Source organism: Anoplophora glabripennis, unplaced genomic scaffold, assembly GCF_000390285.2.
Source record: "Anoplophora glabripennis isolate ALB-LARVAE unplaced genomic scaffold, Agla_2.0 scaffold1564, whole genome shotgun sequence".
Classification (NCBI taxonomy): Eukaryota; Metazoa; Arthropoda; class Insecta; order Coleoptera; family Cerambycidae; genus Anoplophora; species Anoplophora glabripennis.
The window spans coordinates 21,143-46,739 of NW_019426070.1; the positions used below are offsets into that span (position 1 = coordinate 21,143).

Genomic DNA, 25,597 nt, shown 5'->3' on the forward strand with positions numbered 1-25,597 from the left:
AAAAAAAACTATTATAATATATGTTGTACTCAGTTGCATAGATGTTAAAATAAACTTAGCAATTAAATTTTTGAATTTGCTCCAATAGACTTTCCGTAGCAAACTTGATAATCAAAGTCACAATAAAAAAAAGAATAATAATAACGGAAAAATCTGACCTTTTGCAATGGCAATGACAAATTGCTGATCTTACAATATTCCTGGAGAGGCGAATGCTTCTTTCCTAGTTGGATCCACTTGTCTTATATAAGCGACGTCAACCAAATCGGAGGATAACAATCCGACGTTCAATAACAAGCCCCAAATGCGAGACAGCCAGTATAAAGGTGGAAGAATAGGTTCGAACGAACGAATAGGTAAATTCACGAAGCCCTAAAATAGCACGAATAATAAATGTCTTTTCTTTTTTTTTGAGATTACCACACCTAAGGCTCACACAAAAGGTTTAAATTGTTGAAAGTAGGGTAAAAAACTTACTCAAGGATATAGGGCGGCTTCAATTGTAGTCCAATCTGGTATCTGGGATAAATATCTAAATGTACATAGATATATATTTCAGTGGTTCGTTAGAACTATCCTATTGGCTATAATATGAGCATCCTGTAGATTAAGGAAATAATAGTTAGAATAAGAACCACGTGGGCCAGAAAAGATTACTTACAGATCAATTGCTTTAGAATCCGACATAAGTCGTGAACTGTGATTATAGTCACACCAATACATAAATCACATTCAAAAGTGAATTTCGATAAAACTCCCAACTATATTGGAATGCACAAATCGGCACAGAACAACGAAATTCGCTTAACAACAACTGCCTGAATACTCGATAGGAAAAATCCTCGAACCTCGACCAGCAACCTTTTTGTGTGTCCAAAGAAATGTAGATAACTAACGCGGGGACAGCGTATGCGGAAGCAGAAGCATTCACGTTACATTTTTAATAAAAATTTTCTTTTTATTAAACGCTCTGAGCTAATGAACTGAATTAATTAACTAGAATTGTAATTATTTATATTTACTTTAAAATGCGATTAGGAAAGAAAAAAAAAATGAGTAAGGTAAAAGTGCAACGTAACAACCATCATAAAACTGATCCACACATTTGTTTACATTTTCAGATGTAATGATTTCTTCCCAAGTACATTGTCTAAGCAGATGATATAATTGATAATAGCCACCTCTCCCGAAATTGTAATTCCGTTTGTAATTATTGTCAGTTAATCCACCCTTATATCTGTCAGCAGCAATGTCAAAAGTGATAACAATCTCCAAAGGAGGGTGATATTGGTCAATTGCAACGAGAGATGTATTAGAGTGAGAAACTTTTGCCTCAGTTAAATTAGTCATCACCAAGTCGAGCAAGTTGTTCACCCGATTTAGTACATTGTTGACAATATACAGATCATATGTACATAGGACTGTTTGAATAATTTTGGCCTTGTAAGAACCGTTGCCACAGTCATAGCGCATATCGTTTATTTCAGGCACATTAAAATCACCCAAGATGAACAGATTCTCTGAATACAGCTCATTAATGACTCCCAAGGAATCTAAAAACGTTTCATACACTGTTAGATTAGAGCCGGGTTTAATATAAACACAACAAATTGTCGCTGTAAAATCATTAGTCGTCAGTTTAATGGCTATCCACTGAAAGTTTATATCGTTACTCTGACACACTGATAGCACTTTAAATTTTTTCTTAATGCAACATAGAACTCCACCTCCACGCAGAACGCCAGCTTGTTCATACATCTTGTCATTTCTGAACACCATATATCTGCCATCACAAAGTTCTTGGTCATAGATTGAAGCATTGAGCCAGGTTTCAGTAATACATATAATGTCAAAGTTGTTAGATAGTATGTTTTCGTAGAAAGTTTTTACTTTAGACCTTAATCCTCGCACATTTTGATAGAAAATAGTGACATACTTTAGTTTTTTTTTACTAGTTGTAATTTCTGCTTCACTATAGTCCGTACCGCCGCTTATAAAAAATCCTCAGCACCTTGAGTTATAGTCTGCCTATTCTGAATATTGGCACTCGTAGCTTCTTTATTTATTAATTTCCGACTAAAATTAAAACGCCTTATTATTATACCTTCTGGCCAATAATTTTCCTGATTTAACTTTTCTAATAAGTGAAATGGTGCCCCTATTTTAAATGATGAAAAATTACCTAAACTATTCAACTTCTCTACAATAAAGGTTTCATTATCATTATCTTCTTTGAGATATTGCAGCCAGTGGTCACATGTAACATTTTTATTTTTAATCTTTCCTATATAGAACCATGCCATTTTGGGTTGGGCAGCTCCGGAAAGATCTTCATTTGGTAGATTTCTCCTACTTGTTCCTATTTTCTGAGTGGCCCCACGGTAATTCTTTTTTACAACATTTTCTTCAGCGACATGTGCTTTTTCGATAGAAGTTGGGGTGTGAACAATATCTTTAGCAACTCTTGTAGTGGTGGTCTTCTTAACTCGAGGAATGGCACCTTTATTTGATAGAACAGAAGCCCAGGTTACACTCGTACTGTCCGTTTGATTATTCTGTTTCAAACCTACTTCTATATTTGGAACTTCTCTTATGGAGGTAGTTGTCTTATTATTATTACTAGCATTATTATCGTTGTCATGTCTTAATATTGCAGCCAATTGAGTTTCATTTTTATCATTTGTTTTAATCTGTAATTCAGCCATATCCGCCTTTAGGTTAGTAAGCTCCTTCAAGACCAATTCTTTTACTAATTCAGATATCATATTTTTTAATTCAGTTATAAGTTTGCTGTTAGATAACATAATACTCTTTGTAACTACATTCTCAATCTTGGTCACCAAATTTGCATTGGTTTGTTCCAAATCTGTCGTTGAACCTTTTTCTTGTAGATAATTAATTTGTTCCAAGAATTCCTTTCTTTCCTGTATTAGTCTATTATTTTCACTAATAACAGTATCATATTTAATAGTTTTGGGCAAACAGTCGGGACAATAGAACCGCATTTTTCTTTTCTGCAATTATTAAGCTTCAATTTGATATATGTTTTATGATTTAAAACTTTATAATTTCACAGTAATTCAATTAATTTCTTCACACTCTTCACACTAAGCTCACACTTAAAAAGTTATTTTATTTAAACGAAACGCTATTCATTTTAATAACTATAATATCCGTAGACGCCTAAACGAAAATACTCACACGTGCCTCTCGCAGAAATAAACCACCACATACCACGTACGAAATATTACTGCATTTACTGCAGACTGCAGCGCAGTGGCTGTCACTATTGCAGCCGCAAAAGCCCCTATCTCCGTGTACTGGGTCACTTACCTGATCAGCCAATAAAAACAAAGGACGCATATAATTGTTCGCTGTCCACACATTGTGTATATGAGGTTGCATATATTAAGGAGCGTAGCTCGCATCGCAATAAATAATAATATAAGCTCATAGATTTATTTTAGCGCGAGTACATTTGGATTCTTTAAATATTTTGTAAATATTTAATATGATTAAATACATAAAATTTTATGTGTTCTGCAGCTCCGCAGCTCTTATGGTAAAACCGCCACTGGTAATAAATCTAATGGCACTGACTGCCTGCCTCCTAGCCTAGTGGTCTAAGTTCTCCAAAAACTGATATTAATTCCTTTGGGTGAAAATAATTTAATTTCTTCGATTACAGCATCATCTATCATGAATAAAAATAATGTTTCAGACAAATCTTACGTGCTTTAGCCATAGAATCCAAATCTGCAATAAAAAATAGGGATTCCTATTTAGGATTTCCCTCTGCCCCAGTTACATGAAGAAGGGGAGGGGTACTAATTTTGACACTAATGTATTTAGTCCCCGGAAAGATTAAATTTTGATTATGGACATTTTTTAGTAGTGCTTATTTGAAAATTTCAGGTTAAAAAATTCTCTCGGTATAACCCTGTCATTTTTGGTCTAATAATTAAAAAAAAGAGATAAATATTTTAATAATATTACATATTTACACAATAACAGTTTTTATTCAGTGCCTACTTTGATGGATGAGTTCCAATTTTATATATGATAACTTGTTTTTGCAAAAAATTTATGGGAAAAATATGCATAATTATACACGATCCTCGAAAATTCTTAAACGTACTACAAAAATAATCAAATTTATTCAGAAAGTAATGTCATTGAAGGTACAGTCCGTACGATATTTATTGAGATAGAATTTCAAGAAGACCCCAGTGTCACTTCCTTGGAATTAACCGCATTCGACACCCGAGATAGGAAGACATTGTCGGTATAGCGTTCACCGTAGCAGCTTGCAATGCATACTGTGGTGTGCAGTTATGAACACATCTTTCTTCAGTAGTGTATCATCCTGTACATCTAGTTAAATTATGATCTTTACTCTGTATACATATACATTTTAATAAAAAATCCACTTTATATATATTTACCTTATACGGGCTGTTACAAATTCGCTTCTCACTACAGGAATATTGGAAACGGTAAGAGAAACGAAGTAGCTTAAATGGGGGCAAAGTTGCGTAATCAGGGGACCAACATTATGCGTCTAAAAAATCAAGGCTAATATGATTAGTTTTCGAAATATGTATTTGAAAAAAACCGAAATTTTGGAAATCCGTTTTTGTTTCATTTCAGCCTTGTTTGAGGTGATATTGAAAAAAGAAGAACACTTTCTCATGACCACTTTTTGTCCTCTATCGAATGGTATAATCAATTTTTATATATAACGTTTCCTCTCTCCAGGACCATCATCAACTTCATTTTTTTAAATACGACTTCTACTTAGTGCTAACTGAAAGCGCAATGTACTGATAAGTAGTGCGAACTTAGGCATCTTCGTACAATGACATGTTAGCATAAAATCGCCTGCAAGCGCTAGCAAAATTTTGCGATGTTGAACACAGCCAATGTGTATAAAACTTGTAGCTGCTACTACATTTAAAAAAATACTTTAAATATATTTTTAACAAATAAATTTATTTTAGAACAATTATATGTTGTCAAATGATGCAAATGACTTTAATATTCAACAGAAGCTTTTGTTATTAACTCTTCATTTTCCTAAATTAAAAATTATTTGGAGTCCAAGTCCATATGCTTCTGCCCAATTATTTGAAGAGCTCAAGGTAAAAAATTTGTTAAATTTAGGATATAAGTATATGTTACCAATTTCTAGCTTGGTAAAGATGAACCGAATATTGAGTATGCAGCTGCAACTGGAGGGGAACAGGATTTTGATGTTATCGAAAGCAAATTTAATTCAAATATTTATGATTTTGTTCAAAAGCTACCTGGAATAACATCAAAAAACATGAACATGTTTCTGAGGAAATGTGAAAAAATGGATAATGTCATTAAAAAGTCTGAGGTATGTGTAAATTAATATTAAAGAACTTAAAATTGCTGTTTATTTGTGAACTTGTTTGTGAATTTTATAATGACGTTTGTACCTATATTTGTAGGAGGAATTGAAAGAAATACTAGGTAATGCTTCAGACGCCAAAACTTTATATTCCATTTTACATGAAAGCCATAAACCTAACGAGGAAATAGAACCAACTAAACCAAAGGGGAAAACGAAATCCAAATTTAAATATTATAAAAATAAAAAGTAACTAAATTTTAATTAATAAACGTATCATTTAAAACATTTTTGTATCAAATTTATTTGTCCAAGTTTAGCCCAAGAATTGAGTTTGTACCCACCATCTACACAAGAAAAGATACAAATATTTGCATTGTAATAATAATAATAATAATAATAATAATAATAATAATAATAATAATAATAAATTTTATTCTTTAGACAAGAAACTGTATAGAAATCGTCCAGACTTAAAAACTAGGTCACAAAAAATTCCGTCAGTGTATAAAAAGATTTATCTAATAAATATAGTTTTAATTGTCTCTTAAATGAGATCACATTTTTGGCAAGTTTTATTTCATGAGGTATATGATTATATACCTTCAAACCTAAACATATGGGTGAATTATTACAAAATGGTATACGAAAATCTTTATTCTGCCTAGTATTCCTATTATGGACGTTATGATTGGTAGCAAATCGTTGTCTATTAACATATACATAAATACACAATTCTAAAATAAAAACACACACTAAAGTTAAGACACCAAATTGTTTAAAAAAATGTCTGCACGAAATTGTATTCACCAGTCCTAACAAACTTCGCATAATTCTTTTTTGAATAATAAAGACATCCGAGGAAAAAGTGGAATTGCCCCAGAAACACACGCCGTATCTCAACCTGGACTCGACCTGACAATAACAAAAACTCAAAAGCTGCTCAGTGGTGAGAATATATCGGATACTTTTAATTAAGTAATTAATGGAGTTCAACTTATTTACTAACTGACTGCAATGTGTTTTCCAGCTCAAAAATTAATCAAAAACTATTCCCAGGAACTTGACACTTTGATTCTGTGCAACCTTACTAGTTCCGATATTGAGTTCTAAATTGGAGCACTGTTTTTGCCAATTACGAAATCTTAAACAATTTGTTTTTTCAGTGTTTAAGTACTGATTATGAGAGCAACACCAATCATTTAAAATATTCAAACTATTGTTGCATTTACTCTGCAACCGACTATCAGATTTGTCCGATACAAGCAAAGATTGGTCATCCGCATACATTACCAAATGAGTACCCCAATGCAGTGGCCCCAATTCATTCGTGTATATTAAAAACAACCTATCAGAATAATTAAAAACAGGGTGATATAGAATAGAGAAAAATCCAAGAGTTTAGAAAATAAATCAAATTTAAAAAACTGTACAGCTGTCTGTATGAATACCTACCTAAGCTTTTCTGTAATTTAAAGTAGACTTGTTTTTTTGGATTGTTATGCAGTGTCGATATACCTGGTTGCCTTGCACTTCATTATACTTCCTTAAGAGGTCCACTGAAACCAGAGGGTACTTGTAGACGTTTGCCTCGTGACGTTAAATTCAAATAATATAAAATTTTTTAGCAAACGAATTACAGAAACATGTAGATAAAGAGTTTGGGTAGGAGTTCTAATTTCATGGTAATTTTCAGTAAAGATCTGCACCTTCATAAGTTGGGGTACTTTCTCGTAGATGGCGCAGGTATTAGACACAATATGCACTGCCTATACAGGGTGTCCCACCGGGAACTCCTTCGATCGATATCTAGGAAAGTACTGCTCCGAAAAATCTGAAAATTTGGCAACATGGCAATGTCCCTGGGGCGAATACAACTAAAATATCTAGAACTCTTCAGCACTTCCGGTACAACTTTGTTATTTTAAATGGGACACCCTATATATTATTGGATTTTCGAATTCTACGTGAAATTTGAGAGTCAGTTTATTAAATATTCCCTGTACCTAGGAGTTATAGATTTTGAGATATTAATTTTTAAAGAAAAAATTGGACAGACGCAAGGATCCGCGGAGATGCCAGTAACTCTATTCAGGAGCATGATATCAAACGGATTTTTGGTACCTGTGAAGGGCAGAGGTAACGTTAAATTATGGTATACCAACAAATTAAAACATTTAATAATAGGTGTTTCATTTTTTGCTGTTACCTTTTGATAAGTTCAAACAGCTATAACATTGTTAACTTAAATGGACCACCCTGTATTTTTTTACTGTCGTATGCAGGATGAAATTTCCTTTCAAGCCATATAAGCATTGTTAGGTTAGGTTACTATTACCGTTACTATTTTTAAAGATATTTTCAGTTTTCTATTTTTTGGACATTTTTTCTCTTATCAGACCTGTTGTCAAATTGGCCATGACGAGAAACACTCCAAAACAATTAAAATAACTTGACATTTGTCATTGTTAATGTCCGTAATAGTTTTTGCTGAAAATTTTAATAAAAATGCCTGGGGATCGTTTAAATTATACTTAAGAGGATTATTTTAATTTGTTTGTTATTTATGGAAAAAGCAGCAGATTCTCTACATATCCTTGAAATTACTTTGTCACATTTTGTCAAAATAATTGTTATTTTTTTTATCAATACAATAGATTTTGGAATAGTCGTATTTTGCAATTTTTGCATTTCACAAGAAATAAAGTGGTACATACATAGTTGAAGAAATAATAGGCCCATTCAGTAGATTTTTTTTGCATATTTCAAAAGTTTACCCTTTAATTAGTTAGTATGCCAAAAATCAATTTTTTGTTTCAACGAGAAATGTACGAAATAAATTAATGAAAACAGAGCGCGGACAAACGTTGAGCAACCACTGCCTGACGTCATAATACTGGTACGGCAGAGGCAGAGCTCTCCACTCGCGTTCGCGCTCGTTCTCATCCCATTCTGTGTTGATACATACGGTGTGTGGTTCGCTTGGCAGCTTCGTTAATCATTGTTTTTATGTCTAAATGGGTTGAAACCGAGGATTGTACAAATATTGTATAGTTCCAGGCTGCAAAGGTACCTCAGGGATCGACTCTGAATAAAATATTTATTTCATTACCGAAAAATAAAAAGGTTGTGTGATGTTATCCCCGGTTTCCCCAGCCACGGTATGCAACTCAAAACCACCTTCGTTTTTCTTTAGTTGCACGTCTAGGGGGTTGTAAAATATTATTTGAACATTTAGAGCACAGTTTTCAACTTTATGCCGGAAAAAAAATTCTATCCCATCTAAATGTTCGTGTTCACAAAAAATTCGAAATACGTCGCCGAGAGGGACCTATAATCAGGTAAGAACCACTCTCGTTTTTCTTTGGTTGACCGTCTAGGGGGTTGTAAATATTATTATTTAACATTTAGAGCAGAATTTTAAAATTTATGCGGAAAAAAAAATTTCTACTCCATCTAAACGTATCCGTTCACAAAATTTTCGAAATACGTCGGCGGGAGGGACCTATAGGCAACTCAGAACCACCCTCGTTTTTCTTTGGTTGCCTGTCTAGGGGGTTATAAATATTATTATTTAAACATTTAGAGCCAGTTTTCAACTTTATGCCGGAAAAAAAATTCTATCCCATCTAAATGTTCGTGTTCACAAAAAATTCGAAATACGTCGCCGAGAGGGACCTATAAGCAGGTAAGAACCACTCTCGTTTTTCTTTGGTTGACCGTCTAGGGGGTTGTAAATATTATTATTTTAACATTTAGAGCAGAATTTTAAAATTTATGCGGAAAAAAAAATTTCTACTCCATCTAAACGTATCCGTTCACAAAATTTTCGAAATACGTCGGCGGGAGGGACCTATAGGCAACTCAGAACCACCCTCGTTTTTCTTTGGTTGCCTGTCTAGGGGGTTATAAATATTATTATTTAAACATTTAGAGCCGAATTTTCAAATTTATGCCGAAAAATAAAAAATTTCTGCCCCATCTAAACGTTCCCGTCCAGAAAAATTTCGAAATACGTGGCGAGAGGGACCTATAAGCAATTTATTTAAATAATAATATTTTACAACCCCCTAGAAGGGCAACCAAAGAAAAACGAGGGTGGTTCTGAGTTGCTTCAAATACTAGTCAAAGTACTACTGGCACATATATGTCGTCGCATACATCCACAAGTACCGAGTCTAGTACGTTGGGTACATTTGTACAAAATGGAACGCAAAAGAAAATGTAGAAAAGCGAACCATTTACGTTATTGAGAAAAATCCGAAAATGTATTTAGGTATTCCAAGTCATTCTATGTTTATAATAAATATGTTGTGTGAAAAATGCATTTCAACAAGACTCGATGTATATCTCTTATACACTCTCTGTTTATACATTTAAAAATGTAGGTATATAATATAGGTAAAAGTATAGCAAATATCTACACATCTCTCCGACTGCTCGTGACTTGATCACTGAGTGGCCGGTATCGTGACGTCATTACCTGTTCTCCCGCAGTGTTGACCTTTTTAAGGGTCTTACAAATTCAGAATTAAATATATCACTTATTATTAATCCTATTGACCTAATTTTTTTAAGGTATATTTAGGTGGTTAATCCCTGTATATAAACTTAGAAATCATCCCCTAAAAAATGGCATTTTCCTACATTCAAATTACAAAACATTGTATAAATGCAAATGTAATTTGATAACAATTTTATTGTATTGGTTATTGATAATAATAAAGGTTTAGTTTTATCTATAACATTTTTATAAGGTTTTGAGGAATTGAGCAGTGAAATACAAGATAAATTTCATAACTATATGTCAATTTTACTGAAATATTGTTAAGTTGGATCAACATTTCTTTAGGTAGGAAAATGGGGTAGAAGAAAACTATATTTTAATAACATGTTCAATAAATATCTCACAAACATCTGTATATAGACACATTGAACACAATACTGAGAAACCTGATATAAATATGTACATATGAGAGAGGAGAGTTTTGTTTATTGTATGGAATTTAATAAAGTTTCAGTGGCGGCTTGTGTGGGGGGCACCGGAGCGCCGCCCCCATGGAAATTTTCATAGTAAAAAAATGTAATTTAAATTTTGTTTACAATGTCATCTACATCTAGATAATAAATAGATTAACTTATGAAGCACATTAAAAAGGAAATGTTAAATTTGTACGTGCAGTCAATTTAACTCGACTGTAATGTGTTTACAGTGGTGGTCATGGTTACCGTTGCGCAGCAGTGAAAGACGGAGTGGGAGTAGCGCATATTTACTAGCAGTTTGGGTTTGGGCCCTGTTTGGCCCACCAATAATCAAATAATAGCTATTCATCGCTTTTTTCTTTTTAAACGTAATTTGTTTACGTGTGACAAAATTTTGTTACCTAAAAATTGTTTCTTGTATTTTTAAAAAAAATGTAAGTTTAAATTAGATTGGAAAGACAGACTAACAGTATTTGCAATGCTATCTATTGAAAAATCAATGGTGCGAGAACTTTAATGAAAAGGTAATTGAAAATTTTATTTTGAACAAAAGCAGAAGAATTGACTCACTATAAAAAATAATGTTGAGCACATTTTCCCTATAGTTCAATAGTACTTAAAATAGAACTACTCAATCAAAAAGGTACTGTGATATTCTTTGGCTCAAAAGAAGACGATTTGACCTAACTTCCATCAAGAAAAAATGTCTGGCTCCTCTGCTATTGACTGTCATGGTTTTTGAAAAAAAAAAATGTTTTTTGTAATATCTGGAGAATGTTACGATGGATTTTAATGAAACTTGCTGTGGACTTGTTCTTAAGTAAAACTCAAGTTTTGATGAAGCAACCGCGTCCATCTGCCTTGGGCTAGTGGTAAATTCTTGAGTGTCTTGGTACAAGAATTACCAGAACTTTTTATTTGGTCACTGGAATTAATTCATTTTATTTTTATTGATGCATCAGTCCTTTTTCGAGATTTTTGTGCTCTTGGTAAAATCTTGTACCATTCATAGTTTTTACGCAAAATTTTTTTTTTCAATTTTAGACAATCATCACTACTAACTACTCAAGTACAACAAATATTCACTACAATCACTACTATTGTAGTAAGTATCTTGGTGAAATCTTGTAGCATTCATAGTTTTGTTGCGATTTAACAATTTTAAATGTATCGCAGTAAATCTGCCCTTTTACAAGAAGCAGCTTTCTCTAATTATAATTGCCAATTCTTTTACCTAGGATATCAATATTGAGTAAAGTGTTCGCAACTTTAAAGTCTGTCGCAATGCGACGGATTGAATATCATTTTACTTCATCAGATTTATTTTTTGTTAACACTCAAAAAATGTAAAGACGTACTTAGGAAAGACATAATTCTCTTTATTGGATGATAGTTACATAGATACGATAGATGATGGTGGAATTACAAGACATGTTCGATATGCCCCCCATTTTCCTGGACATGCATGAACCACATCTGAGCACGAAGATCGAGAGAGACATCTTCCATTAGAACCGGAAAAGTATTCGTCGGAAAATTGAAATAATTTTCGCTATTCAAGCGGTGCGGTATAACATAAGGACTCAGAAGGATGTCACCAATGATCCCGGCCCAAACATTTATTGGAAATTCTTGGATTTCTTGGTAAAATGGTACAGTAAAAGCTCCTGAATAGACGTCGCATGATAAGGATGGAGAAGCTGCTGTCTTATGATGCGATTAATTGTACTTTTTGGTATGCCAAATTTAGCTGTCAGAAGACGAATATTTAAAACGTCTCCCTCAACTGCTGCATTTCATACTTGAGGACAAACCACACAGTCAACGGCTCGAACACCAAATTGCCCAGTCTCCCGCACTCTTTTCAATCCGTGTAAATCGTAATTTGGAACCCGTCGATTTGGGTATCGTGCCGCGTAGCCGCGTACACTCCCACCCAAGATGTCTTTCAAAACCCGAAGACTTTGATCAGTCGGTCATCTCTTCATTAGAAAACGCCATTCGAAACGAGTTGATTGACAATTATTCATTTATTATAAAATTACATCATTACTTACCACGATAGTAGTAATTGTAGTGAGTAGTTGTACTTTAGTAGTGATAATGATTGTCTAAAAGTGAAAAAAAATTTTTGCGTAAAAACTATGAATGCTACAAGATTTTACCAAGAGCACGAAAATCTCGAAAAAGGACTGATGCATCAATAAAAATAACATGAATTAATTCTAGCGACCAAATAAAAAGTTCTGGTAATTCTTGTACCAAGACACTCAAGAATTTACGACTAGTCCAAGGCAGATGGACGCGGTTGCTTCATCAAAACATGAGTTTTACTTAGGAACAAGTCCACAGCAAGTTTCATTAAAATCCATCGTAACATTCACCAGATATTACAAAAAATAATTTTTTTTTTTCAAGAACTTTGACAGTCAATAGCAGAGGAACCAGACATTTTTTCTTAATGAAAGTTAGGTCAAATCGTCTTCTTTTAAGCCAAAGAATGTCGCAGTACCTTTTTGATCATGTGCTTATGGGACACCCTGTATAAAGCATCTAATAGTTTCTATACTAGATTCAGAAAGGTGTATTTGAGTAATTACTCTATAATATATATTACTATAATAATTATTATAATTAATGATATAAACTCAGAGTTAAAAAATTACTGGAAAAACTCCTCGTATGTTCTATTTTCACATTACAAATTTAAGTATCCATTCCATAATACAATTAGTCGCTAAAATTTTCATGAAACTGAATCACGGTAATATGGTTTTTAGAATAACTGTTGCAAACATATTTTTATGTGTACGAGAGCCAGTTTATACACAGGGCATGTGAAATCAATATTGTAACTAATATTGTATTTTGAGAATGTGTATTTATTTGTCAAAATAAACAAGTAGGTATCAAAATATTTATAAACAAACAAATCTTAGTGTCGTGAAGCCAAAAGTCCTTTGATAAAAGTTGCCACTGGCACCGCTCGCTTACACGTGCCACTATGGCCTTTGATAAATCTGACATTAAACTTAAAAAACCTGAATGAATTTTTACGAATAGCAAATGAGCTTTGAGATTTCATAAAAATTGATCCGTGTATGAAGTCTTGTTGTTAAAAATAGAAGCAAACTGATTATGCCACACCTGAATATCAATCCGAATTAAAAGGCCTTTTAATAGCTGCAAAACAAGAAAAAATCGAAAGTTCTTTAAACCATTGCCTAAACCTGATAATAATAATATTATTAAAATTTATCTCAATAAATTACTTTGATTATATTTTTTTATTATTTTGCAACATTGGAACGTCCCCTATATTTCCATACAAAATGCCACACTTCCGTATTCGCGGTACATTTTCGGAACGTATCCCCTGCGAATAAGGAGCTTTGACTTTACTTATTTTTGTTTAAATTTTTATATTAATTAAAACTATATAAACAAATGAATAGTAATAATAATGTAATTTTTGAACCTTACAGCATGCAGCAAGAATTGGGGGGGGGGGCGGTAGACTCCCTGCCCCCCTCTCTACGCCCATGAACACACAGTAAAAAATAATAGCCACAATTTATTTGCAATTATTATTGCATCGTACAAACCATACATAATTTTTGTTTAATAATCATTCAAATTTATTAAATATACACGACACATATAAGGAATGTAGAATATATCAATGGTCTACAAAGCAGGAACTTAGTATTAATAATAATATTTAATAATAATTGTACATTAAATCAAGTCTTAGTTTATCAACTTATTGATATTAATATTATAATAAAAAGTTGTTTATGTTTATCACAATTAAAAAAGAAAATTAAAATAATGGAGCATTTTACTGGCAGCTTTTCTTCAAGTTTGCTGGTGAATAAAAAAACTTCAATACGACAATGTACAATAAAGGTTACAAAATAGGTATTTATAAATTTTCACTAACGAGTATTTACTATCTTATAAGTACATAGTCGCAAAATTATCTTTTTTCTAGAAAGTAGAATAAAACTAAATTGTCTCAAAAATACCCATTCAAATAATATATACTAAAACCGTTTTAAGATTGCCATTACGTCACGAGTGTCGTGAGTGAGTGAGACAGTCATTGCAGATGTCAATTCATTACTTGTTAATCGCGCCAAAAAGACACAATGATGGTCTTCATAGTCTCAATCTATCACAGACAATCGTTCCAATATTTTATATGTATTAGAGTGAAAGAAAATGGTGGATATTTGTTGGGTATTAGTTTTAGTTTTAGACAGTAGTTTGATTAGCGCAGTTAAAACAAAACAGAGCTGACATTCAGATTAAAACTGAACTAACTAACTGTTGTTTATATTTTCTGAGTGTTGAAATATCGATTTTTTGGCATATTTTCATAACTAGTAATACCAGTACAGTATAATCTCTATAATCCGGCACTTCACTACACCGGCACGTCCAGTAATCCGGCGTTATTTTTTCCGCGTTTGTTTACTATTCTTGAAGAATACAGTATACAGTTATAGTTTAGTTGAAAGATACATTACATTACAATATACATACAGGATGTCCCGAAATTTATGCAACAAAATTTGGTCACAGATTCTTAGGACAAATTTAGGGGACCCCTATTTTTTATTTTTGCCAAGTGGCCCCCTCTTTCGGAGTTACAGCCCCCTGAAGTCCGCCCCTAAGAAAGAATATTTTTTTTATATCTCAGAACCCTGTTGTACGAGAATCACTAAATTTGGTACACAGGGGTTTTATGACATGTGGAATCTAATGGTGCTACGTTTTTTGACGGGGAACCCCCTAAGACAATTTTTCGTGGGCCCCCTTGTCTTTGGAGCCAAAAAAATTTGGTCGCATATTTAAATTTCTTAAAAATTATCAGTCCACTAGAAAGCCATTAAATTTAGAAACTTTTTGTCTCTTTATACTTTTTTCGTAAAAAGCAATGTTTTCGAGAAAAATGTCAAAATGTGATCGAATGCATATCGTGATTTCCCATTTTCCTAAAAAACATTGCGTTTTACGAAACAAATATCAAGGGACAAAAAAGTTTCTAAATTCAATGGCTTTCTAGCTAACTAATAATTAAAAAAAAAATCAAATTTGCGACCAAATTTTTCTGGTTTCAAAGACAAGGGGGCCCACGAAAAAGTGTCTTAAGGGGATTTCTCGCAAAAAAGCGTAGCACTGTGAGATTCCACATGTCATAAAACCCCTATGAACCAAATTTAGTGATTCTCGTACAACATGGTTTTGAGATATAAAAAAGACTTCTTAGGGGCAGATTTCAGGGTGCTGTAACTCCGAAAGTGGGGGCCAGTTGGCAAAAAGAAAAAATACGGGTCCCCTAAATTTGTCTTGAGAATCTATGACCAAATTTTGTTGCATGAATTTCGGGACACCCAGTATATATGCATATACAACTGTAATATGTATGTATCTATGTACCAATCTTTTTGTTAATAAACAATTAAAAGTAACGTTTTTTTAATTTAATACTGTTTACATATACATTTTCCATTAATCCGAATTTTCCAGTACTCCGGCACTCTTCGGTTTTTAATGGTGCCAGATTAGTGAGATTGTACTGTATTGAAATTCGGGAGATAACCAGATTTGGGAATTGTCAAGATGACATTTCAATTATATGAAAACAGTGACTAATTTGACTAGGATTTTTCGTCTTAGATCATATGAATATTGCTTGTGACACAATGGAAAAGATACAACGGTTTTAGTTTACATATGTATTTGGTTTGATCTACGTCATTTATATCTTTTTATTACTGACTTTACAAATATAATTAGTTACATATTTTGCGAGCTCATTTTTCAAAAATATAATAAATGTATTATCATCAATATTGTGACGATTGATTATGAAAATAATATATTTTATTATAAAAAATGTTTGTGTTCCAATTTCATTACCAAAATATGACCATTTCAATTTTTACACTAATATATTTTATAGATATCAAAGATTTTATTAAATACAGAGATTATACATGTTTCTTATCAACGGTATTAAATGTTTTATGTATATGTATTTTATTATGGTACTGAGCAAATATTAGACATTTTTTTGCAAAGAATTTTTTATGAAATTATTGAGGCTTGAAATCAAAATATTTACTTCATGGTTGAAAACAGGCACAGTTATAGTTTTTCCGAAACCAATTGAAGAACCTATAATTTTTTACCACCAATATAATAAAATTGTTTGAGGACATGAATAATTAAAATATGTTGTTGGCCAAATGAACATATAATAACGAGCATTCAAATAAAAACGTGGTCGAAGTTGGCTCTGACACATTGGACGTAGGGCGTAGCTTATAGCGACCAACTTAACCTCATTTCTCAACGAGCTGTATAGCAGCTGTCAGTTTCAATAACAAAGTGGCGATCCAAATTTTCAGAACCAACTTGACCACGTTTTTATTTGAACGCTCGTTATAAATTTTCTACATATTATATACAAATTATTATAATTTTTTAACTTTAGCAGAAAATTTTTTAGCCTATGAAACTAATTAAATTTTATTACCAGACGTTTTTTTGCATATTCAACTGACTTCGGAAGGACTATACCATATAGTTTACAGCTTTTTCTTAAAATAATGCCTCTGTTACATATACTATTTTTATGGCTCCATCCACATAAAAAGGATGAGAGTTTAATTTAAAAACTGCCAGTACAAATGCCATGTATTTTTTGATAACATGGGTAAAGTCATACTAGAAGCCCTATTTATTTGGAGGGATTGGAAAAACTAAAAACTAGACTCTGCTTCTTAGGTTGGTAATAGTTATCAATTTCACTACTTTTATTCTGAGAATAAATGGAATTGAGCAAAATTAAGAATAACAGTCATATGGAATCAAATTTCAGGAGGCAAAAATTGAGATGGAAGTATACGTCATCAACACTTGTTAATACATTTTCCCAAAAGATTTCACTCTCTTTTGATAAAGTCAATTTTTTCCAGGATTACTTAAGCAAATTATATAAGATTTTTCATCACGAAATATACAGAATACTGCAATGTAATTAATCACAGAATGTCAATTCTACAATGACTTTACCCAGCAACATAATAAATAATATTTTAAGGTAATCTATGAAGATCATGTACTGTGTATAATTTCTCTATTCTGGTATGAACAACTGCTGTAACTTCTAGTGTTTCAGGTAATAGATTCATTGCTTTCTGTATATTATCTAATTCACCACAAACCTTGAAAAAAAAACAAAATATTTATCCCTATAAGTTTTAAGCATTAATATTTATAGACACAAAAAAGAATTTTATATACTTATCACGTCAGGACTTTTCTCTAACCTCAAAAAATATAAACTCCTCAATAACGCACTTTAAAGAAAAAAGTACAAGAATAAATAGTTTTTATTTTGATCCAATTAACGTGTCTGTGCACTTTAATTTTAAAATATCGGAATACTGGATGTCCGTTTAGTATGTTTTTTTCCTTAAGATAGTTAGGTTTAGAGTTCATGATCTATTCCTTTACTTCCTATTAGTTTGACAGGTCCCAAATGTGTACTGTTGAAGGATACAAATTTTGTTGAAGTAAAGGACAACATAGAAAAAGCTGCATGGCTTAGGTTTAAAGTCTTGTTAAAAATTTCCTATACAAAAAAAAGTATAGAATGCAAGTGTTATAGTCGAACAGCTGGTGGAAAATTTAAAAAATTAGGGTGTTTAATGAATGAAAAACTGCACTTCTTACATTCTCATGTGAATTACTTTCCGAAAAATCTTGGACACTATAGCGATGAGCAAGGGGAAATATTTCACCAAGATATTCAAGAAATGGAACGAAGGTATCAAGGCAGAGAAATATTCCTGACACTGGAAAAAAGATCTTTTGAAAGCAAAAGAGTTCATTATCATAGAAGAAAGTAACTTGATAACACAAATTTTAAATGTAATATCAATGAAGGGATTTAAACACAAATTAGAATAATTGCATACACCATTATTTCTAAATTTAACAAAACCTACTGAGTCGAGTCTTAAAAGAACAGACAGGTCTAAACCACAAATATACTGTAACTCTACACTAACATAACCTGATGTAACAAACCATAAACTAATAAAAAGGAATATATCATGAGCTCTAAACTTAACTAACTTTTGGTTAAAAATGTCTATAACTTCACAAGGAGGCATTTTAGAGAAAAAAATGCAGGAATAAAAACTTTTTATTTTGACCCTTTTAACATGTTTGTGTACTTCAATCAAAAGATCAAAATCAAGATTTCCACAGATTTTGAGCTATTTTTTGATGTTAGGAGAAAATCCTGACATGATGGAGCGTTTCTGATGACTCCATCAACTTCAGCAGGTCAAAAATACAGGAAATATCACACTCTGTTATAAAGTATATATATTTTCTATGCCTATGTTATCAGATACATATCGACATATGTTTGCAATAATGGACTGAAATATATTAAACTAATAAATTAGTTCATACAAATTTTTCTCTCACATTTACCATCTAGCATGCTGTCAATATAGGAATGAAAAAAATTAAATATACCGGCAGTATTCTATTAAATTTAGTAGATATTCAATTTATGAACTAAATATCAAAATAGTATATTTTCAAATGGATTATGGAAAGTTGTAGAACACCTTACCTTTTTTAACAATATTTCTCTTGTAGGTAGAGTATATATAGCTACTTTTGCACCATTTCTTATTACAAATGGATGATGTTTAGCCAAAGTCTGATCATAAGCTTCTCGACATGCTGAAGAGGTGCTTTCTTCGTCTCTTAAATCGCCCAGCTTTTTTAAAAATAGTTGAATAAAATCTGAAAGATATGTATTTTTACAGATTAATTTGGTCAGTGTAAAAAACTTAGAAGATAGAACTTTAAGATTGCAAGTTTGCTTTAGAAATGTGTATTAAATTTAAAAAATAAATAAATAGTTTTTAGGCAGTAGTAACACAAATATTTTTTTGTTTATTTTTCATTATGTTTACTTACTTATATGAACATTAAACTTTTTGATAAGGGTTTATGATTAAAATTTTATTTAGATTGAAATATTTCTAATCTGCAAATTATAGGTATGGCAGTGAAAATTATATGAACTACTCGTATGTACTGCATTCTAAAGCTTTATAAAGTAAAAGATGACTCTTTCATTAATTACAGTGCTCCCTTTTATAAGTCAAATGACTCCAAAAATAATAAATCAGTTATAGAGATTTTTATCTAATGTATTAATTACAAAATGGTATTAAAAGTATAAACAAAAAAAAAATTATTACATCAAGACCAAACAAAACTTAACAAGAGTATTAACAATATTAAATATGTTTTTTGAAATTATTTTTTTCAACTTTCTTTCAGAATATCAAATAATGTGCTCCATTTGAAAAAAAAATAGATTTTTTACACTTTAGCTATGATATACAGGGTGATTAATTAACAATGGGAAAATCGGAAACTGAAGATACTACACGTGAATTGGTAACTATTGGCGCAAACATGCCTTATCCGAAAGTTGATAGTTTCAGATATACAGGTTGTTGAAAGTTAAAATTTTAAATCGTTTTTTTTTTGCGATTATTCTGAAAATATGTAGGTTAGGAACTTGAAAATTTGTAAACCTATATTTTTGTAAGTGACAAATAAGATGCGTTTTTCCATTAATTATGTACTCTTGTTTCATTTCGGGATCTCGATCCGTTTTTGAGAAAAATCGATTTAACGACCACTATGTCTTGATAATACGAGAAATTAAAAGCGAAACAAACTAAGTGTTTCTTCATGTTATTACAACAATTAACAATAAAACAAATGAAATACGTAATAATGATTTAAAGTAATTGTTCGAAGAATCCTCTGTTGACACTGATACACTTTACATAACGTTTTCTGAAAGATCTTCGAGCTCTTCAACATATTGGGATTGAGTCTGACTTCGTTGGTAGTGATTTGTATTCTTTGCCACAAGTCTTCATACGAACAATAGATTCTTTGTAAACGATATCTTTCATTCGAAGCCAAAAAGAAAAATCAAGATGATTGAAGTCCAGACTTCTGGGTGGCCAAGCAAAAATGCTTACATGGCCAATCCAGCGATTTGGAAAAACTGCATCTAAATATGCAGGCACTGGCCGAGAAAAATGCGGTGGAGCTCCATCGTGCATGAACCACATGCCTCTTCTTAAATAAAGTAGAACTTCTTCAAGCCGTGGAAGCATTTTTGCTTGGCCACCCAGAAGTTAGGACTTCAATCCCCTTAATTTTTCTATTTGGTCTCGAATGAAAGATATAGTTTACAAAGAATCTATTGGTTCAAGTGAAGAGTTATGGCAAAGAATATAAATTGCTACCAACAAAGTCAAACTCAATCCCAATATTTTGTTTCAAACTCGAAGATCTCTCAGAAAACGTTTTGTAAAGTGTCAACAGTGGATTCTTCGAACAATTACTTTAAATCATTATTACGTATTTCATTTGTTTTATTGTTAATTGTTGTAATAACATAAAGAAACACTTTTGTTTCACTTTTAATTTCTCGTATTATCAAGACATAGTGTTCGTTAAATCGATTTTTCTCGAAAACGAATAGAGATACCGAAATGAAACAAGAGTACATAATTAATGGAAAAATTATTGCTCTTTCAGGTTTTGAATCAAGTTTCATGTTAGACATACAGAGTAAAAAGTTATTAACTAAATTTTTGGTAAAATTGGTCATATGTGGCGCCCTCTATGAGCAACGCTGAAATTGCAACACGCATCTTATTCGTCGCTTAAAAAAATATAATTTCACAAATTTTCAAATTCCTAACCTATATATTTTCAGAATAATCACAAAAAAACGATTTAAAATTTTAACTTTCAACACCTTGTATTTCTGAAACTATCAACTTTCGGATAAGGCATGTTTGCGCCAATGGTCACCATTTCACGTGTAGTATCTTCAGCTCTCGATTTTCCCATTATTAATGAATCACCCTGTATACTTTCTGAATATTAATTTTAAAAAATATGCTAAATGAGCCCATTATCAGAGACAGACGACGAAAAATTGTCAACAAAAATGCGTTTTGTTACCATTTCAACTGTCCGTTGAAAGAAAAGAACATGTATCATATTGTTTTTGCATACAACCAACATAGGTATCTGACATCAGTGTGCAGCCAGTCGTATCCCAGGATGGACGATTCTATTAGCTATGGGCACTGACATAGAAAAATTAATTGGCAAGGTGCAAAAGCACCCTATTTTATAAAATATATCTTGCAGAGAACACCATGACAAAAATATTATTGTAGTGTGTGCACTGTGCATATATCGATGCCTAACAAAATATTGACTGAATGTTCTTGATCACTTAAAAATAGTGCACCCTCACTAATTGAACTACAGATTTGAATTTTAAAAGGTCTACTTCTTTTGTTAAGATAATTTTTTTTTTTCAATTTATGAATAGCTTCGAAACTCAAAAGTTCCTCTCTAACATGTTATCCATTCAGTACTAAATATATGGTTTAAGTAAATAGGTAGTTTAATTACTAACCTAGTCCTCTATGTAGTCGAAGTAATGTCCTGCTTCCTGATGTGTAACCTTTTTTATTTAATAATTCATTCTGCTTTTCGTATTCTATCATCTTCTTCACAGTAATGAAATTCTCTGATTTATTGGAGTCCTTTAAAAATTCATTTAATATGTCCATCTTGGCTTTTAAATCTTTACTTACAAATCCAAAAACGGTTCCCATTAATGTAAAAAATCTAAAACAATTGGCATAAGTAATATATAAATTTAATAAACTTTATATAATAAAAATATAATAGCTGTTTATAATTGGCAGAATAAAGAAAATATGAAATGACATGATTAAATAATTTTCATGAAAGAATAAAGCATTATTTCATTTTTCTTATTAAATAAATAAGATTTTTGAGGATAATTAAATTAGATGTCTATTGAAAATGTGTTGGTGATGACTAAGGTACGACGTTTTCACTAACATATGGCAGGGTGGATGAGGGAACAACACGCCGCCGCACCGTTAGGAATAACAAATAAAACCAGAATCGGCAAAAATCGGCATTCTAACGACAGCAGTAGGTAGGTAGTATCCGGTTACGTCGCAGTGTATCAGATATATGTTTTTTGTTTCTTCATTAGCGATGGAATTTTTTCAGTGTCTTAAAAAATAAATAAGTACATAGGTATGTCGATATTAGGTACATACTAACAAACAAGTGTTTCTTGTAGTAGAAACAATTCGTCGGTGTTACCCAAATGTAGATGAATTAATAGTACAGACCAAGGCAGTGTCTCTTAAATCACCGAAACGTATTCGTCAATTCACCAACAGTGTCTTGGCGTTCCAGAACCCCCACAACCCATTCTTATATGATGGGGAACATGGTTAGAGGAATCATTTCATTATTTTAAACATTTTCAAAAAATAAAATCCGTAATTTTACAATTCGATGCCAAAGAATCTGCTGCTATTTAGAAGAGTCAAATAAAATTTCAAGATAATCGAGTTGAAGCAGTTGGAAAATATTTTTACAACAATTACATTCCAATTGCAGATGCTATAAAAAAAACTTACAAAATACTGCATTATCGTTAGATGAATCAATGCAAATAGTAAATGACATACAAACAGTGCTATATGGCTTAAGTAATGAGAAAAGTGTTTACGTCAGAGAAAGTTTAATAATGTGTTAAGAAAAAAATCCAGATTTCTCCAGATTAAGACACCTTCATAGCAATAGCTCTCCCATGGATTCATTAATTGATTTTAGACATTACTTCAAATATGCACCTAAAGCGTCATTAGATATCGAACAATTGTTTTCGTTATTTAAGAATATTTTTTCTCCGTTGCCGACATCACTTAAAGAATCTACTGCAGAGATATATGTAATGTTCCAGATATTTGCCAGAGCTCATCCAGATTTTTAATATGAAACCGGGTAAGCATTCCACAATATTATAAAATTATTTATTATTATAAACACATTAGGTAATCCACGTGCGGACGTGCTTTTAAACTGCAAAAAGTAAATAACTGAACTGCCAATGCAAATGACGCCAAACGCATTTTTTTTATTCAAAACCTGCAACGATCAAAACATTCTACAAATCTGAACCAAGAATACTAAAAATATCTGAAATTTCATACTTTTCTTTCAAAAGTCAAAAAAGTCAAAGCATAAATAAGTTATGGTAAATTTTACCCCCCCTCCCCCCAGTTTTGGAACGTATATGAAAATTTGTAAATTTCGTTTTAGTAGCGGACTAAGTACGTAAGAGTAAAGCTAGTTACCAAATTTCATAAATTTATCTCGACCAGTTTCGGAGTTATTTACAAAAAAAAAACATCATCAGAGTGGCCCCTTTAAGTGGCTATAACTTCCTTAGAAAGAATTTTTGGAACCACGTTTATATAAAGAAAAAGTAATTTTTTTCGACATAGAACATCATGTAGAAATATTGCCCCCTAATTTCGGGACACACTGTATAGAAAATACTTCAAATATTTGATAAAATAAAGGTAGTATTATGTAAATATATGAAAGGAAGTTTTTAGTGGTTTTAGTATAACAAAGATATAGGTATACATATTATTGCGGAAATAAAAACATTTGTTTGCCTACTTATTTTGTTTGGTCTTTATTAAAATTTTATTCGAGAAAAAGAGTACAAATTTATGTTTTAAGACAAATAAGTTTTACTAAAAAATAATTGCTAATTAATATTATCTTAAAGTATTTAACCAGACCAAATTGATTACCTTAATACTGCTATAAAACTTAGAAATAAAATAATTATTGACAGTAAACTAACAATTGTTGCTTACTTATTAAGTTCCTCAAAACTTTCCAAGTAAAATTGAAGGTGAATATCATCTTCTTCATGAAGAGCAGCTTCAAATTTATCATAAACTATTTTGATATCAAACTTTTCGTTATTTTGTAGCGCCATATTTTTGGGAAAAACTACGAAAAATCAGATCTTACAAAAAATATTGTCAACGTCAAACTTTTAGGTTAACAAATAGTAGAGTTTTTTTAATTTTTTGGCGAGGTAACCCTAGATTCGAGGTAATCCTAGATTCGAGTTAATTCTTGGAAGTTTTTTGGCATAGACCATGTAAACCTTCGAGCATATATCTACTACAGGCAGCCTTCAATGCTAAATGGGCGAACAGACGTGCGAGAGAGAAAGCAAGTAAAACTACAAGCTATCTCTCTAACTCCGTAATGTGAGGTTCTGGAGGGGAATCACGGGGTCAGCATTAGCGGTTTTCTCGCCAAAAAAATTCCAAGAGTTAACTCGAATCTAGGGATACCTCGCCAAAAAACGCTATTATTTGTTAACCTAAAAGTTTGATGTTGATAATATTTTTTGTAAGATCTGATTTTTCGTAATTTTTCCCAAAAATATGACGCTACAAAATAACGAAAAGTTTGATATCAAAATAGTTTAAGATAAATTTGAAGCTGCTCTTCATGAAGAAGATGATATTCACCTTCAATTTTACTTGGAAAGTTGGACGGAATGACAAAGACAAATCGAAAGAAATCAAGTGAATAATTCTAAATACTAAATATACGGCCATAACAGAGCACCGCGCATAATGGCACATAGCCTCGCACGGAGCATCGTTTGCTAGGGATCAAAAAATTCAAAATCTTCCATAGATTATCTATAGGAATTTGTAACTTGATCCAAATTGTCACTCGTTAAATCCGTTAACAAAGCTTCACCTCCCGTTTTGCTTCTCTTTTTTAACAAATTAGAACACCCACTCTCTTTCTTTTATTTTCGGAATGTCCCTCAATAACTATAAAACTAGCGGCGCTAATTCGCGCCATTATTCTATGGCTAGAAATTGGCCTCAATGATTTTGGATCGAGGGGGATTATCCCTCTTTATCCTGCCTCATCTCGTGTAGGCCTGGACAGCCTTCGTAGGTGGGCCCCATCCGTCGTCTACCCCGACCGCAAATGCGGCCGGTGTAGGCGCTTTGTGGGACCTCCTTTTGTCCTGGCTGGGCCCCGCCGGCTAGGGCCCTTTCTTCTGGCGCTCTTCTTGCTTCGCCGGCTCGTCTGTGTAAACCCCGGGGGTAGTGTCATGTTTATGTGTGGTATGGTTGGGTAGGGTAGTGCGGCTATGCAGCCTGGGATGCGCTTTGCTAAGGTGGCCCTTAGGCTAGCGCG

The 25,597-nt window shown here is 32.2% G+C and overlaps 2 protein-coding genes across 3 annotated transcripts in view; one reads left to right on the forward strand and one right to left on the reverse strand.

The window, feature by feature from the left end:
- The window catches only part of LOC108915963 (DNA repair endonuclease XPF), a 26,774-nt gene extending 20,841 nt beyond the window's left edge, over window positions 1–5,933 (forward strand). The window contains exons 14-16 of the mRNA XM_018722126.1: window positions 5,001–5,141; window positions 5,192–5,383; window positions 5,478–5,933. Coding sequence (XP_018577642.1) covers window positions 5,001–5,141; window positions 5,192–5,383; window positions 5,478–5,630 — 486 coding nt within the window. The 3' untranslated portion in view covers window positions 5,631–5,933. The remainder of the gene's footprint in view (window positions 1–5,000; window positions 5,142–5,191; window positions 5,384–5,477) is intronic.
- The window catches only part of LOC108915964 (ceramide-1-phosphate transfer protein), a 28,888-nt gene extending 4,360 nt beyond the window's left edge, over window positions 1–24,528 (reverse strand). The window contains exons 1-4 of one of the 2 annotated variants that reach the window (XM_018722127.1): window positions 24,235–24,528; window positions 21,930–22,144; window positions 19,026–19,201; window positions 16,941–17,598 (exon numbers count right to left, since the gene is read on the reverse strand). In XM_018722127.1, coding sequence (XP_018577643.1) covers window positions 17,470–17,598; window positions 19,026–19,201; window positions 21,930–22,144; window positions 24,235–24,359 — 645 coding nt within the window. In that variant the 5' untranslated portion in view covers window positions 24,360–24,528 and the 3' untranslated portion in view covers window positions 16,941–17,469. Of the gene's footprint in view, window positions 1–16,940; window positions 17,599–19,025; window positions 19,202–21,929; window positions 22,145–24,234 lie in introns of those variants that run through there. The other variant, XM_018722128.1, reaches the window with a different exon arrangement.
- Between the last annotated feature and the right edge of the window lie 1,069 nt (window positions 24,529–25,597).